General features: G+C 42.3%; 2 protein-coding genes across 2 annotated transcripts; one reads left to right on the plus strand and one right to left on the minus strand.

Annotated features, from left to right (window-relative positions):
- The first annotated feature begins 23 nt into the window (after window positions 1-23).
- Window positions 24-1,955, plus strand: LOC134206364 (uncharacterized). The gene has a single exon (XM_062682064.1). It carries the CDS (start codon window positions 24-26, stop codon window positions 1,953-1,955), a length of 1,932 nt encoding a protein of 643 aa, XP_062538048.1.
- A 4,031-nt stretch (window positions 1,956-5,986) lies between these two features.
- LOC134203353 (guanine nucleotide-binding protein-like 3 homolog) lies at window positions 5,987-8,128 on the minus strand. The gene is made up of 2 exons (XM_062678228.1): window positions 7,974-8,128; window positions 5,987-7,901 (listed from the first exon to the last, which is right to left on the minus strand). The coding sequence occupies exons 1-2, from the start codon at window positions 7,993-7,995 to the stop codon at window positions 6,094-6,096; spliced, it is 1,830 nt and encodes a 609-aa protein (XP_062534212.1). The 5' UTR covers window positions 7,996-8,128; the 3' UTR covers window positions 5,987-6,093.
- Window positions 8,129-17,040: the final 8,912 nt, after the last annotated feature.

Genomic DNA, 17,040 nt, shown 5'->3' on the forward strand with positions numbered 1-17,040 from the left:
ACGCGAGTGCCGTAGAGAAAAAAATGCCTTCTGTCGGCGAACTTCAGGAGCGCTTGTTTAAACTTTCCGAATTATGCGAACAATTCGACAAAGTGCAAGTTGAAATGGAGGAGCAATATGATGCCCTTGAAGAAATCAGTTCTATTTTCAATCATCGAGTTGAATTCGAGGAAATGTACTATGATGTAAAAGAGCGATACATAACCTTGCTTGGTGTACCGAAACCACACGGAAGTAGTGAAGGAACAATCGTCGACCCAACGGACGATCTCAAAGAGGCAATGAAATTGCTTCTGGATTCGCAACGAATGTTGATGACGTCGCAGGCTGCAGCCCAAAACACTGTCTCGCAGTTGGCTGGTCAAGTTGGTTCCGTAAATCTTTCACGTCCATTCGCTGATGCTCAAACGTCTGGAGGGCAATTTCCATTCGAGGTGCGCCTGCCAACTATTTCTCTGCCGGTCTTCAAAGGCGATCGGAAGCAATGGGCTTCCTTCAAAGATCTCTACGAAAGCTGCATTCATTCAAGAAACATAAAGGATTCCGTAAAACTTCAGTACCTGCTTTCCCACCTCGACGGTGAGGCGAAAAAGTTGGTTAGTGCATTCACTGTTACCGACGCTAACTATGTGGAAGTATGGGACCGACTCAACGAGTTTTATGATAAGAAAAAGTACACTGTCGCAGCTCTTATCAAGGAATTCTTTGATCAGCCGCCGATTACTACACCATCTCTCGTCGGACTTCGTAAACTTGTGTCAACGTCGGATGAAGTTGTGCGGCAGCTCAAAGCTCTCGGAGAAGAATATGAATCCCGAGATCCCTGGCTGATTCATTTGCTTCTAGAGAAACTCGATCGTGAAACGCGTTCATTGTGGGCTCAAAAGCTGGTAGAGGAGGATTTCCCCAGCTTCAATGATTTTGTCACGTTCCTTGAACGAAGGTGTGATGCGATGGAAACCTGCGCATCATTTTCCAGAAAAGGGGGAGAAACCACAATCAAAAAGGATCTTGACCGTAAAGCAGACCAAAATATGAGACCGAACAAGGTGATTCAAAGTTTCCATGCAATTACGCAGTTATCTTGTCCGCAATGTGCTGAAGCTCACACCATATATCAGTGTGCCAGTTTTAAAGGGATGTCGGTGCATGACCGGCGTGAATTGATTCAGCGAGCCAAGCTCTGTTTCAATTGTATGAAAGCGACTCACATTGTGAAGAACTGCACGTCTGCAGGAGTGTGCAAACAGTGTAAACAGAAACACCATTCACTGCTCTGCACAATCGGTACATCTGATTCTGGCCAGCTCCGCGAAAAAACGGCAGCTGCAAAGAATCAACAAACCACCAAATCAGAAGAACCGAAGCAAGCGGATTCGGTGGCATCGTATGTCACGGATCTCAAACCCAACTGCTCGCTGAACTTTCTCAGTTTGCTTCCAACGGCTTCCATTAAAGTATTGGGGAAGAACGGTGTCTTTCATGAAGCACGGGCAATGGTGGACTCAGCCTGCATGAATTCACTAATCAGCAAACAAGCATTCGAGCGTCTTGGCCTGGAGAGGCGCAATGCCAGCATTCTGGTGAGCGGAATCACAGATGGAAAATCCAGCAAGACGTCGGGAGCAGTCACATTGCAAATCTCATCGCGATTCGACGATCGTATCATCATCGTGGTAGAAGCTTTGATCCTGAATCATCTGGTTTCGGATCAACCGAGTCAACAATTTGACATCGACACTAGCGCCTTGGCCGAAGCGCCTCTTGCAGATCCAGACTACAACAAACGCGGTAAGATCGACCTTTTATTGGGAATAGAAGCATTATTTTCCATTTTAGAAAGCTGTACGACGATCAAGGCGTTCCGATTGCACAAAATTCTGTCTTCGGCTATTTGGTCGGTGGCCAATTCAAAACATTACCCGCCACCAGCGGTCGCCCGATGCTCGGCCTAGCGACTACAATTGATCTGGATAAAACGCTTCGGAAATTTTGGGAGGTGGAAGAAGTGCCTAAAGCTAAGCAGTTCACCCCTGACGAGTTACGTGCTGATGATCACTTTCACTCTACCTTGTCCCGTAACGAAAAGGGGCGATACGTAGTTCGCCTTCCCTTGGATAGTTCCAAGCCGGAACTAGGCGAATCTTCTACCGCTGCCATTAGGCGGTTCCAGGCAATGGAGAGAAAATTTAGTGTCGACTCGGAATTACAAAAACACTATCGACAGTTTATGTCTGAATATGCTGCTCTCGGTCACATGGAAAAATACCTCCATCGGAAGTGGTGGTAGCACCGGAAAAATCGTTTTATCTTCCGCACCATGCCGTATGGAAGGCAGACAGCTCTACGACTAAGCTTCGCGTCGTATTCGACGCTTGGAGTAAGAGTGCATCTGGAGTGTCACTCAATGATCGCTTGTTGGTTGGGCCGAATGTGAACGAACCGCTTTTCAATGTGTTTACACGCTAGCAGACCTACAAAATTGCCTTTTGCGCTGACATTGGAAAAATGTACAGGTAAGTTCTGGTTGCCATAGAGGATACCGATTTCCAACGAGTAGTGTGGCGGGAAAGTCCAGAACAACCACTGGAACATTATCGTTTGCTCACTGTTACCTATGGTACGACAAGCGCTGCATATGAAGCAATGGCTGCTTTACGACAGGTTGCTGAATATAGCAAGGAAGCACATCCACTCGCAGCAGAACGGGTTCAGAAGAAATTCTATGTCGATGATTTACTCTCGGGTGCGGACTCCATCGACGAAGCAGAGTACCTACGCAAGGATATCACTAATGTTCTGGAAAGCGGTGGTTTTGTCTTGCGAAAGTGGAACTCTAGCACACCGCAGCTTCTCAAGTCTGATGCAATGCCAGATAAATCCATTTCTTTGAAGTTGCCGTAACACGACGATGCCGTTAAGGCACTGGGGAACATGTTGTCACCTGAGGAGGACACATTCAGCTTCAAACTCACCACGTTCGATGTAGGCGGCACAAACACGAAGCGTCAACCTACCGTCTGATTCGTCACAGTTTTTTGATCTATTTATCTGGATCACACTGATCACTATCCGAATGAAGATATTGTTTCAGCACCTTTGGCTTTACGATCTCGGATGGGACGATGACGATCCACTTTCCGCCTTTATTCTAGATGCGTGGATTACGTTGAAGGAAACGTTACACTATATAGAAAAGATTCGAATAAAGCGTGGCTTCCACACTCTGGAGGTAAGTTCCAACTCCATGGATTCGCGGATGCATCCGAAGCTGCATACACCGCTGTCGTGTACGCACGCACCATCGACCAAGATGGTAGTATCGACACAAATCTGGTAGTAGTGAAAACCAGAGTAGCTCCAATTCAACAGATTTCATTACCATGCTTGGAGCTAATGGCAGCGGAGTTGCTTGTCGATTTAATGAGCAAGGTGATAGAATCATTTACCCATTTGGAGGTGGAAATGTTTGCGTGGGATGATTCCGAGATCGTGTTGCACTGGCTCACGTCGCTACCAAGGAAGTGGAAAACATTTGTAGCCAATCGCACTTCCAAAATCCTACAGCATCTCCCGAGAAATCATTGGCGCCATGTACCGTCAAGAGATAACCCGGCCGACTGCGCCTCAAGAGGCATCACGCCATTGGAATTGGTTACACACCCATTATGGTGGAGGGGCCCCGGTTGGCTGTCGGAGACAGAAGACAACTGGCCTGCTCATTCAATTCGTTCAATTGACGAAGATCAGCTCGAGAGGCGAACCACGATGACATGTCTAACATCAAATGTTACTCCACCTGCCAACGGTTGCCATGAAATACTGACGTTTCTGCTCAATCGATATTCGGATTTGGCTCGTATAGGGCACTGCACGGACTGCTTCGTCTCTTTCTCGTTGCAAAGAAATTTGAAAACAACAAGGCCAGTAAACGTCAAAATATATCAGGAACGAAAGAGAAAGATATGTTTCCGTGCAGTGCCCTATTCGACGCATTTTGTGTTGGATAAACCGCCTGCGGCATAATGGTCTGGCTCGTCGAAATGGTACAGCCCGCCTAGTAGGACCGCTCACACCAAAGGAGATCAACGAAGCTTGCTTGCAACTGGCGCGAGCGGCTCAACGCGAATGTTTCAAGAAAGAACTCGATTGTTTGGACAGGAACCTTCCTCTTCCTGGAATCAGCAAGCTCAAGACATTGTTTCCCTTCATTGATGCTGATGGTACTCTTCGAGTTGGTGGTCGTCTTCACAATTCCAACCGTCCGTACGACACCCGCCATCCAGTGATTATACCGAAGGAACACCGGTATACAAACTTGCTTCTGTCAGAAATTCACCTCCGCAATTTGCACGCAGGGCCAACTTTGATGATTGCGACGCTCAACCAGCGATATTGGCTCGTTGGCTGCCAAACTGTGGTGCGTAGCTCTGTGGCGAGTTGCATGCGATGTTGTCGAATGAAAGGTAAAACTGGAAGCCTACCTTCCATTAGCCTACCTGTTTATGTTGCATTCGCAGTGCACTCGTATTGGTGACTCAGAAAAGATGTGACAAAGATGGCGTAGCTTGTCATCCCCGTGCTACCTTCGATACGAACTACAACGGCTCGCGCTTTCGTGCACTGTGCGGTAGATTATGCGGGCCAATTCTTCTACGTTCCTCCAATCTTCGGACAGCTAAAACGGTAAAAGGTTACGTGGCTGTTTTGTTTGTCTTGCAACAAAGGCAGTCCACCTTGAAGCAGTTTTTGACCTATCCACAAATGATTTTATGGCCGCACTCAATCGCTTCTGCGGTCGTCGTGAGCTTTGCAGCGAAATCTGGTCTGACCATGGAACGAATTTTGTGGGTGCAGACCGTGAGATCCGGAAGCATTTACAGTCACCCGAGTTCAACGAGGCTGTAAGTCAATATCTATCGAACCTGAAAGTGAAATGGACTTTTATCACACCAGCTGCTCCCCACATGGGAGGAATTTGGGAGGCGGCTGTGAAGAGCATGAAAAAACATCTTCGAACAACGCTCGGAAATGTGATGCTGACATACGAGGATCTATCTACTGTCTTGACGCAAATTGAGGCTTGTTTGAATTCACGCCCTTTGTGTGCGCTCTCTTCCTCAATTGATTCCTGCGAGGCCCTCACTCCGGGGCATTTTATTATCAACCAACCGCTCAATCTACTACCTGAACCAGACATCCGTCACATTCAGGAGGGTCGTTTAAACAGATGGCAACGCATTCAACGCTACGTAGACGAGATTTGGGCTCGTTGGAGAGACGAATACGTTGCAACACTACAACCAAGAAACAAGTGGCAAGCAATTCAGCAAAATTTGGTTCCGGGACAGCTGGTGCTGATTAAAAATGACTATACGCCGTCTGCAGCATGGGAACTTGCAAGGATTGCCGCATTCCATCTGGGTTAGTACGGTGTTGTGCGCACCGTTACCGTACTTCGTGGACAGCATGAGTATCAACGAGCGGTGCACTAATTGGTTCCGCTTCCTCTGGATTGAGGCATTCGCCTCAAGGGCCAGGAGGATGTTACCGTGCATTTCAACCCTGTGCGCGGTCCTATCCCTCACGCAACCAATTGTCAAGCTGTCGCCACCGCACGCTGCCAAACTTAACTTCCTGTTTCGTGCACTGCAACGAGAAGTTTCTATTCAAGAAGAAACCGTCAGAGTAAGCAGTTATAAACGTGTCTTTACGCAAACAAATAAAAAAATAAAATACAGTCCGCTTAGTTATTAAAAATAGTTCGCCGCGTTTTATTTCGTTCCGCCTTCTCCCTCGCGTACAGAGGCTTTAATGACAATTTTCACTTCATTCGAAACGCCTCAACTCATACGAGACGTATGATGCAGCTTGACAAAGACAGATATAAAACAGACAGGGAATCCTATCCTGCGGTATGTAGGTACGAAAAATCTTTTAAATATGCCAAGACAAGGATGTCATCGTATTCGAATCCCTTGTTGGATTTCGCTTTTTAAATATGGTTTATTGCATATTTAAATCGTATCATACACCACATCATTGCTAGATACATCCGCGCAACAATAAAACTACGACTTCATCCCTAATTTTTCACATCATTACATCGAAATCGTAATCATCTCCGGCACCACCGGCCTTCTTCTTCTTGGCGATGCCACCCAGCGAAATCGACTCTAACTCATCCGCCACATCGGCCATCTTATTTTCGCTCCGTGCCGTTGCCTTTTTCTTCGCCTTCAGTGCTGCCTTTCGGTTCTTGTTCACCGTCTGATTACCTTCGATTTGAAACATTGGATCCTTTCGGAACTTCTTTTCCTCTTCGGCATAGTCATTCACTTTACGTTTTTTGCCCTTGCCGGGCGTTGTACTCTCGTCATCCTCCTCGACTATTCTGCCGGAATTGGATATGAGTTTCTCCAGAGCTTTGCTCTTCTGATCATCCAGCGAAAGTTCCATATTGACCGGCCCTTGCGAGTCCAGCTCCATCGTTAGGATCTCATCCTTGGAAATAACGGCCATTTCTTCACTGTCGCTGTCTTTCATTTTGAAACTTTCTTCGTACTCAGTGCCAAGAGCTTGTAGCACGTTGGCGAAATTTTCCAAGTTGAATTCCGGGGCGTCGGACGACACGAGTTGGGCACTTAAGTGGACTTCTTCACCCTCCTCAGGAGGGTGAGTGCAGTACTTGATTTTTCCACAGTTCCAGTCTTCGATCAAAGTACGAGCGGCTTTCCTCACGTCAGGCACACCCCTCTTCGCTAAGGAACCCATTTTGATGGCTTTTTTCGCTAGGAATTCGTCCGTCGAATGGAACTCCGAAATGTCGTACAACTTGCAGAAGTAGCTCATGGTTCCACGTTTGAGAATGTCCTCGGCCAATGGGAAAGGATCTTCGATTTCTGTAACTTTTTGAGCATTTCGTAGTGCGAAGAATCGATTCCGGTCTTGGTCTTTGGGACGCTGAAAGATGATACCGGGGCTGTCCAGAAGCTTGACATGTGAATCTATTTGCACTTCCTGCATCTGCTTTGTGATACCGGGCTTTGCCCCGACCAGGCAGGCTCGTTTACGCTTCAATGAATTGACCAATGAGCTCTTGCCCACGTTTGGAAGACCAACAATTCCGACTCGGATGGACGTTCGTATATCATCGCTTCGGCAGTAGTTTGCCAACAACTCCTTCAGCAAATCTGCCCCGATACAAGGCGAGCATTCCAGTGTAGTTGAGGCTTTGAATTTCCTATTTCCGATCCGGTGCTTCTGTGTTTGTGTGGTGGCCTTGAACGGAATAACTGGACCACTTTTGCGTAAATATTTCATCCACTTTTCCAAATTTTCTCTCGGGACTAAATCCGCTTTGTTCAGTATCAGTACCAACCTCTTCTGACCGGGTGCTTCTCGCACTATTTGAGCCACCTCTGAGCATCTCGTCCCCAACGGATCCCGAGCATCAACCACTTCCAGAATCACATCCGCGGCGTCAATCACTTTTTTGAACTCTTTGAAATACGCCTTCAAGGACCAATCCTTCCCTCTGCCCACATTGACGTATTCTTCCTCCACAGGCTCGGCCTTTGTCGGGTCGAACTGCTGGCCACGTCGCTCGGCATCCGCCGCTATCGATTCCATTGTCTGTCCCTCCAGTGCGGACTGTCGTTGCTGCTTCTGCAATTCCTTCTTGCGTTCCTTTTCCCGTTCCTGGAACTGCTTGTGCTCGGCAACCTCGTCCAGAATTTCCCTCTTGAAGGGACACACATTCGGCACTTGGATCAACTTCTGCTTCTTGGACCGCAACTTGGGCAGCTTCTTGGCCTCCTTCTCCTTCTTCTTTTTACTAGCGGCAATCTTTTTGATTTTCTTGTAGCGAAGCGAGGCTTTTTGTCGCTTGGAAGAGCGGCCTGAAAACAAACCATAGAGATGTTAATTGGATATTTTGTTATGAAAAATCATATAAGCTACAAAATACTTACATTTTAAGGCTTTGAGAGCCATTTTTTACGGACCAAAAAACAGTTTTCGATGCGCGATCAGGAACTAATCGCGAACACGTTTTCACGATTGTTTTCAAAAGGACTGGATGACAGCAGAACAAGACAGAACGTGGGGAACGAATGAGCAGAGCAAAAGAGAACCGCACAACTAAACTGTCAAGTTATCGCATTTTGTTTTGATTATTAGGGGTTTGCCTGTTACTGCCGAAAAGGTACATTGGAATAAAATTATGTTTGTCACCCAAACTTATGACACGTAAAAAATATACTTATATGTTATGGCAAAAAACATTCGAAAATACTTATACACTCACACTGAGGAAAATGTACGTATGATTTTCAATCAAACGCCTTATGAAAATTTGCCACAAGGAATCGGTATGAATTTCAATATACAGTATATCCCCGCTGATCCGACAAATGTATGGCCGGACTATCAAGGTTTCTCTCGTTAATCCGACTGTCAAATCAATACAAACGAACCGATACAAAATCACAGCACAAATTTGAAAACTGACAGCATAATGTGTTTAAATGGGTGTTGATACTTTTTAATCCGGAAAATTTCGAATTAGTGAGATCCGGACTAACGAGTCGTCGGACTAGCGAGGTCCGGATAAGCGGGGGATATTGCTTTGAGCATTGAAACTTTTCGTTTCGTCACTGAAACCATTGACACTTGTCTTCAGCGACTGCTTCCGCGATAGAGCATTTGCACATTTTATTCACTTATACATCTATATTGCTGTCAAAATGTGCATTTGACAATTAAATTTTCAGCTAAAAGCTCTATTTTTTGACACCGGTGCACTCACACAACCAATCGACATCAGTTGTCAAAAATCAGGAGTACCAACTTGAACACTATCTCCTTGTCGCCGAGTCTGGCGCTGAGAGCTCGGCGCGGAAACCCAAAGGTGGGAATAAAATTTTGGGGCTTATGCGCAATACTGTATTGCCTTATGAATGATGATTTTCATTTGAAAAAAAAAGTAAAGTGCGTCAGACTGGGTTCGAACCATGGACGTCGGGATCGGGAACCTGGTATGTAGACCTGGGAGGGAGATCCAGATACTACACACGAAATAACAATAAAATTAAACGTCATGACGCAAGAAAATTATCGACAAGCAAAATATACCAAAGCAAGCGTCACTCGGACTGACCATTTTTTTGTTTTGCGTGTCATCGATGTTTTCGTTGATTTCATTGAAGCCGGTGCGTGACTTTCTCGAGTTTCAGATAACGTTCCGAGTGCAGGATATTGAAATACGAAGTGTCTCGTGAAACTCTCTCTCTCCCGGAGTATTAAATTAAGAAGTGTCCGGAACATAGTCGTTTTTCGCTTCCCTATGGAGGGAATCACAAAATGCGGCGGATTAAATTCAGTATAAATAAAACACGAATCTCTTGTCAGCATTTATCTCGACCAACTCAACAACCAAAATCATTCAAAGTCATTTATATAAAATTTAATAATTCTGTCGATATTTCTTCACACTAATTTATTCCTAATAATGATATAAATTTCAATGAATCGTTATCTAAATTATCGTAAATCAATGCAATGATATAATTTGAAAAAACATTTTAAATATGAATTCCGGAACATCTTTATACCATTTTGCAATAACGACATGAGCATTCATGAAACGTTATTTCATAAATGATTACCACTACACCTTTACCTCTTATTGTTCATCGAATCATCGGTATTTTGGCGTTTGTAGATCTCCAGAAGATAATATTTCTGAGATAAAAATTTATTGAGTGAAACGACATTAGCTTTTTGATTATGAAGGGATAGCCTTGTCGTCATGAAAAACCATTTCACAAGGACATCGCCGGTGATTGATGTTTTGGGGTAAGGGAAATAATTCCCCTACATATTGATTATATTTGAATAAAAATTATATGGGACAGAATGTTAATGCATTAGCTATTACCAATTAAAACTACATTGTTGTTCGATTAACGATTAGGCAAATAAATAAATAAATAAAAATCTGCATAAAGTCAACTCTTGATGTTCCTCTGAAGAACCGAAAGTTAAAGTTCTTATCAAAATTCTTACATATCGATAAAGTATAACGGTGAAAAATCATATCGTTAACGGTATCGATATTTTGGAAAAAAAAACTTTTGCTATTTTTGAGTAATTTAAAATTCTTTTTGCGATTCCTGATCATAATACCTGGTTTACAGTTGTCATTTTAGTGATAAAACGGCCTACTTTTCCATACCAACAGAATGGGTGCTTTAATGACCATTATGCAACTCAAATGGGTTGCATAATATTCATTATAGCACTCATTTGGGTGCTATAATGAAAAACCTACATTGGGACAGTAGTTACATGACTACATTTAGCTGAATTAGTTTGGGTGAGTGTTTGAATAGTGTACTCTAAGCGTCTCGTAATAATTGAAATGGTTTGTTGGACATAACATCACAATTTTCCAAAGGCAATTGCATCCATCGCTTCAAAACTTATCAAGCTATGCAATTTGACACGATAAGATGGAATCTTATTGTTCTCTGCCGCAACATAATTTATTGGCATGAATGATCATGTGGAGTAAATTCGGTTGTACAATTTTGGTATAGATTTATCATATTAAAGCCCATTTTTCGTCATTGCAAAAAATAGCGTGTGCAACTCGTTGCAAAACTCGATTTTTCAGCACTCGTAGTATGTTATCCAACTCGGCAACCTCGATGGATAAACGTACAACTCGTACTGAAAAATCATCTTTTTGCAACTAGTTGCACAAGCTACTATTATGAAACGACATCGATCGCTATTGATAATTCATAAGAAAACTTTAAAACTCGATATAAAGAATTTTGAAGAAACTTAAAGAAATGGTTGGCAAGGATTGATTATTCATGTTGGCAAATGTGTTATTATTAATTGCATATTATTCGGCAACTCAGCCGTACGAAAACCATTTTTTGTTAAATATCTTGGCTGTGCATATGCACAGCATATGTTTCGAAATGGACAAATTGATATGAAATTTGCGAAAAAGAATCCACGTGTCTTGGAGGACTCAGAACCTCAACCTCCTACTCTCTAGATAGGCGTGATAACCCTACACAACAAGACCACTTAAAGGTCACGTTTGCGGAAAAGCCATCAGAATCCGAGTACCAACCTCCACCGCGGTTAGCTCTTTTTTGCAAATTGAATTTCTTTTGGATGCTTGATTTGTCCAATCTCTACATGCGCTTTACTATTGTATATCCATAGCCAAGCGAGTGCACATTGTTTATTAAACGAGAGGATCGCACTCCATGCCCCCAGCAACTGTCTGGGCGGGACGGTATAGAATGCGAATTCAATCGCACTCTGCTGTGCCAAAGGCTTGCTTGGCTAAAGCATTTGATGAGTTTGATTGCCTTTAACGTAAGCGGTCGCGTGTACTCAGACGACTAATGACGGTCGCATTCTATACCGTCCCGCCCAGACAGTTACTGGGGGGCATGGAGTGCGATCTTCTCGTTTAATAAACAATGTGCACTCGCTTGGCTATGGATATACAATAATAAGCGCATGTAGAGATTGGACAAATCAAGCATCCGAAAGATATTCAATTTGCAAAAGAGAGCTAACCGCGGTGGAGGTTGGTACTCGGATTCTGATGGCTTTTCCGCAAACGTGACCTTTAAGTGGTCTTGTTGTAGGGTTATCACGCCCTATCTAGAGAGTAGGAAGTTGAGGTCTGAGTCCCTCCAAGACACGTGGATTCTTTTTCGCAAATTTCATATCAATTTGTCCATTTCAAACATATGCTGCATATGCACAGCCAAGATAATTAACAAATGTGTTATTGTTTTTTTTTTTGCATTTCGAAGTAGCTCGTTTCATAACGGGTGGGAAAAGACGGAAGTTGCAAAGCGAAATCTCTCTTCATACTTTCACCATATATGCCAGATTCGGACGACGAACACTTTACATATTTTTTCAAATCGTCAAAACCCGACTATTCACGATTAAAATAACGGAAAAAAAATTTACTGCAGCTGCAGATTGGGTTGACTTATTAAGAACGTGAAACGAGCGATGCAGATAATGAATTAATAAGCGTTAAGCATTGTTAAGCAGAATCATTGCAAAAAGATGTATCCTAGACGTCTACTTTTCTCTTTACAATGGACACCATTTTCAAACGAGTTTCACAGTTCGATTGTATTAGGCATTTTTTGTTCAACAACCGTCGTTTCAAATATAGATTGATAATGTTCAATATAATTTTCTGCTCTTTATGGTTTTCAAGCAAATTATCAGTATCGATACTCCCCATTTATTAAACATTTTCAGCTAGGTCTGCGGTGACGTTTCATGACAACTTAAGTTAGGTCTGCACTGACATTCATATTTTTTGAATCTGAATCTCCTCCCAGATGTAGACCACACGCCCATCGACAACGAATACTCGGAAAGGTAACTGCGTATAGAAGCACTGTTGGTAGAATAATTGGTCGAAGATTCATAAGGCGCCAGTTATGAATTTCGATAGTCCAGTTCGCTGAGTGCAGCGAACTGGACTATCGAAATTCATAACTGGCGCCTTATGAATCTTCGACTGATTATTCAACCAACAGTGCTTCTATACGCAGTTACCTTCCGAGTATTCAACGTCGATCTACATACCAGGTTCCCGATCCCGACGTCCATGGTTCGAACCCAGTATGCCGCACCTTACTTTTTTTTAAATGAAAATCATCATTCATAAGGCAATATATTGAAATTCATACCGATTCCTTGTGTCAAATTTTCATAAGGCGTTTGATTGAAAATCATACGTCCATTTTACTCAGTGTACTCTTTATTATGCCACCTAATTGAGATTCTCACGTCCGAATGTGTGAGTGGCGATAAAGGAAAACAAACACTCCTAGATGGTGCTACTCAGCAAAGATTGGGTAAAAATTAGTATATTTCCATATATTTTTTGACTCCTTCGCAACCATTGTGATGACTCGATCAATTTTGAGGTTATGAGCAGAAGGAAAACAAACATGTATTTACACAAGCCGAATTGCACATCAGTGTGCGAGCGTTAAACGTTACTCATCTCTATGAATGATCCCATATCAAAAGCTAATAACATTCATAAGTTAATGAAAAGTATAAGTTTCGAATGTACACTCAAAAATATTGTAACTTTAAATGTACGTGAATGTGCACTTAAATTGGAAAATTATTCGAATACATTATTGTATGTGCGGCAGATATAAATCACAGAACACCATATGCCCTCTATGTAATATTTGAATGCAATTTACGAATTCGTCATGTTAATACTACGTGAATCAGCATGCATCACAGCAGTTGACAAACATACGTGATTTTCCTGTGTGAAAATTTACAGTGACAAGACGTTGGCTGAACTGATTCTTCAACCGTTCTCGTTATTTTTGGAAAAGTTTAAAGCGTAAGAAAACAATCAACCTATTGTTGAAATTTATTTAATTTAGTTGTTGTTTGTAATAGGAATGTTTGCCTTGCCATTTGACCAATTCACAAGAAGCCAATTGCGGAAAGCGAGAATGGATAGCAGCAGGAAACCCATCAGCAGAAGTTGAGAACACGGCAGGTATATGCCAATTTTCATGACCAGCAGCCTTTACAGGGAGCATCGAAAGAAATGCTGCCCTCAGGAGTGACTTCATCGCAAACTCAGTTGCAAATCCGGCTCGATTTAGGATCTATCGGAGCTGATACGACAGCAACGATTCTAGCCAGACAGACTGTACTCGGTCAATCAAATCGACAGCTTCACTCATATCCGCCAAATCCGCATCAAAAACCGCCACGCCAAGCCTCTCCGCACTAGTCATTCTCAGATTTGATCGATCCGATGATGTGTATCTATTCAGCACTAGCCAATCCATTGTAATTTATTCTTTCAATAAATATGTTCTTATTTTCTTTACATAAACAAAAAACAATCGTGAATTTTCTGTTCTTCGTAATATTTTTAAGAGTTTTACATAATATGGAATGATAAAACATAATACATCACATAATGATATCTACACAAAAGTCCATTATCCTTTATTTGGAAATATAATCAATCAAAGGGGATTTTCACGTAAAATTTATCAAGTCTTACCATGGAATGAGTTGACGTTTGACATGTTTTGCTTTATATTATCATCCCGTAGCATTTACGTGAAAAGTGCTGTGGAAAAAATCCATGTAGGTTTTCACGTAAACCTTACGATAATATTTTTCAGAGTGTATGTGACTAATGCGATGTATAAGTTTTCTTATACATGTCATTAAGCGCCTGCTTTGGCAAAAAAGTACACTCTGAAAACTATTGTATCATGGAATTTCACGTGAATGCTGAGACTGAACTGTGAAAATTATTTTGAAGAACATGAAATCGATCAAACGTGAAGACAGACGATATTTCAAATAAAGCACAATGAACTTTATATGCTGTTCCTGAAACTGCGTGAAAAATATTCCGGCGTGAATACGATTGACACATTTGATGTAAAGAAAATAGTATCTTGAAATGATCGATAATCAATGTACGGAAGTAACGCTAAGTGTATTTCTGATGCGATAGATGGTGTTTTCTTACGCTTAACTTTCTAAGCAATGGAGAAAGGTGAGAATCAGTTCAGCCAAGTCACATGCTGATACGTAACATTACATTCCATGATGAGCATCTGTGATTTATATCACGCATGCAATGTGTATTCAATAATTTCAACAAAATGCACATTCACCTTCATTACAACAACCTATGTTACAGTATTAGAACTCTTAATAATAAACAACATTAATTTTTTTTACGTGTATGACATTCGCGGAGTCGAATCTTCGATCAGGGTGGCCAGATTTTTTTTTGATAAATCGGTTTTGTGGATTTAGTCCTATTCAGTCGAATAATGGATTCCAACTTATTTTTCATATCCAGCAGCCAAATTCCGAAGTTTCAAGAAAAAAATGAAAAATTTCTTTATAAATAGAGATTTATATAGGGGGAAAGACGGCTTTGGCAGGTTTTGTTCTATTATTGGCAGGGGGGTTTTGTCGACCAAATTTTATGAAATTTGGCCATAATATTCTTTGATATGCAAAGAATGTTTCGGCCAAATTTGAGCCTAGTTAGTCATAAAAAACCCCCTTCCAATAATAGAACAAAACCTGCCAAAGTCGTCATTCTCCCTATTCCCTTTCTCTTTCCAAAAAATCTTTTCACCATACCACATTCCGATAGATTGAAGAGAATGAAAAAACTAAAATTTCTTGCGAAGAAAAATATTAGTTCACATATTTTCCACTAGATGTCTTCTGATATGCAAATAACTGATTGTTCAAAACATCCTCATATCAAAAATAAAACTTGCTTTTGCTTATTGTTACCGACCTAAAGAAGGAATAGTAAATGATTAGTATTCAATCTAGTGAAGAAAATATGCAATAACAGCAACATTGTTGTGATTTCTTGAGCTTGAGCTTTGAAGCTTGATTGACTGCCCGTAGTTGCTACTCCATTATGACCAGATCAGCTGTTCTTGCACAGAGAACCAACAGATGTTTGCTTGGGACTAGCACTCATCTTCAATGTACAAGTACTGGTGATCTCATTTGTTAGGTCATACTGGCGCCTGCCACGTCAGAATGCAAGTCAATGTAGGGAAGGGGGGATGATGATGCAATCACTCGCCCACTGCAAGCCGAATATACCTCTGCACTTGCCACGAGTTCATGTGGAATTTGTTGGAATTTCAGGGGTTAGGTTGGAGAGGCAGAGGTCCGTCTTGGTTAACGAGCTGCCAGCCAATGTGATAGATAGGAGAAAGGTAACTCTAATGGAATTTTTAATTGGATGTAGGAAACGAGCTCTATATAGCTCATTTCCAATTCTAGCAGATTACTGTTAGAATACTCAAGTTGAAGGTATAGGAATAGTAATGGAAACGGTATGGAAGTCTATTTCCAGTTCTAGCGATTGCTAGAACATGAGAAATAAAGAGAAAGATACAAAGTAGAAGAATGGAACGGACCTGGATTGAACCCACGACCTCCTGCGTATGAGGAAGAAGCAGTAGCCATATGACTACCAAGCCCGCTTGGCAACATTGTTGTGATTTCTAACTGATAAATAGCTTAGCTTTAGCTTGGCTTTAGCTTAGCTATTGCCACAGATAACAGACATCCAGGCTAGAACAAATTTTACTCAAAAAGCTGTGTAAATCAAAGTACGTTAGAATACTGACTGTGGCAATACGTCGTTTGGTGGCGCTAGGTGTCTTTCATGACGTCGTGCGTATTAGCTGTCACATTCCACCAAACAAACATTGCGCGCCAAAATGATACCAAGCTTGCCGCCTCTTCCAGCACATGCTAAATGTTGATGTTTATTTTCATGCACTGTGGAACCAATAAGGTTAAAAACAAATTCAACAAAACGCATTTTCGTACCTACAAACAAACTGATTGAGAATGTTGAAAGCTTCCAATATCTTGGTAGCCAAATGGTGTCAGTCGGCGGTACCAAGATGGACATAGGCGAACGGATCAAGAAAGCAAGGGCTGCCTTTGCGAGTTTAAGAAATATCTGAAAAAACAGGCAGATAAGTGAACGCACCAAAATACGAATTTTCAACTCTAACGTGAAATCTGTGCTGTTATACGCTAGCGAAACATGGTGTGTATCAGTGGAGAACACTCAACGGCTGCAGGTGTTCATTAACAGATGCCTGCGGTATATAATTCGGGCCTGGTGGCCTCACAACTGGATCTCAAACAATGAGCTCCATCGTCGTTGTCACCAGAGGCCGATAGCAACAGAAATTCGGGATCGGAAGTGGGGCTGGGTCGGCCACACTCTACGCGACATCTGTAAACAAGCATTAGACTGGAATCCAGCGGGACATCGCAGCAGAGGCAGACCCAGAGGCTCATGGCGGCGAAGCCTCAATAAAGAAATAAAAGAAGTCGACCGAAATCTAACCTGGCAACAGGTTAAAGCGATAGCCGGGCAACGCTCAGGATGGAGATCTTTCAAGTCGGCCC

Source organism: Armigeres subalbatus, chromosome 1 (genome assembly GCF_024139115.2).
Source record: "Armigeres subalbatus isolate Guangzhou_Male chromosome 1, GZ_Asu_2, whole genome shotgun sequence".
NCBI classification, from domain to species: Eukaryota; Metazoa; Arthropoda; class Insecta; order Diptera; family Culicidae; genus Armigeres; species Armigeres subalbatus.

What these genes read in the sequence shown, in the direction of transcription:
- LOC134206364 (XM_062682064.1), top strand. Translation starts at nt 24, where the DNA reads ATGCCTTCTGTCGGCGAACTTCAGGAGCGCTTGTTTAAACTTTCCGAA.
- LOC134203353 (XM_062678228.1), bottom strand. Translation starts at nt 7,995, where the DNA reads ATGGCTCTCAAAGCCTTAAAAT. An exon ending in GGCTCTCAAAGCCTTAAAAT is followed by an intron (nt 7,902 to 7,973) that starts GTAAGTATTTTG and finishes GTTTGTTTTCAG; the next exon opens with GCCGCTCTTCCAAGCGACAA.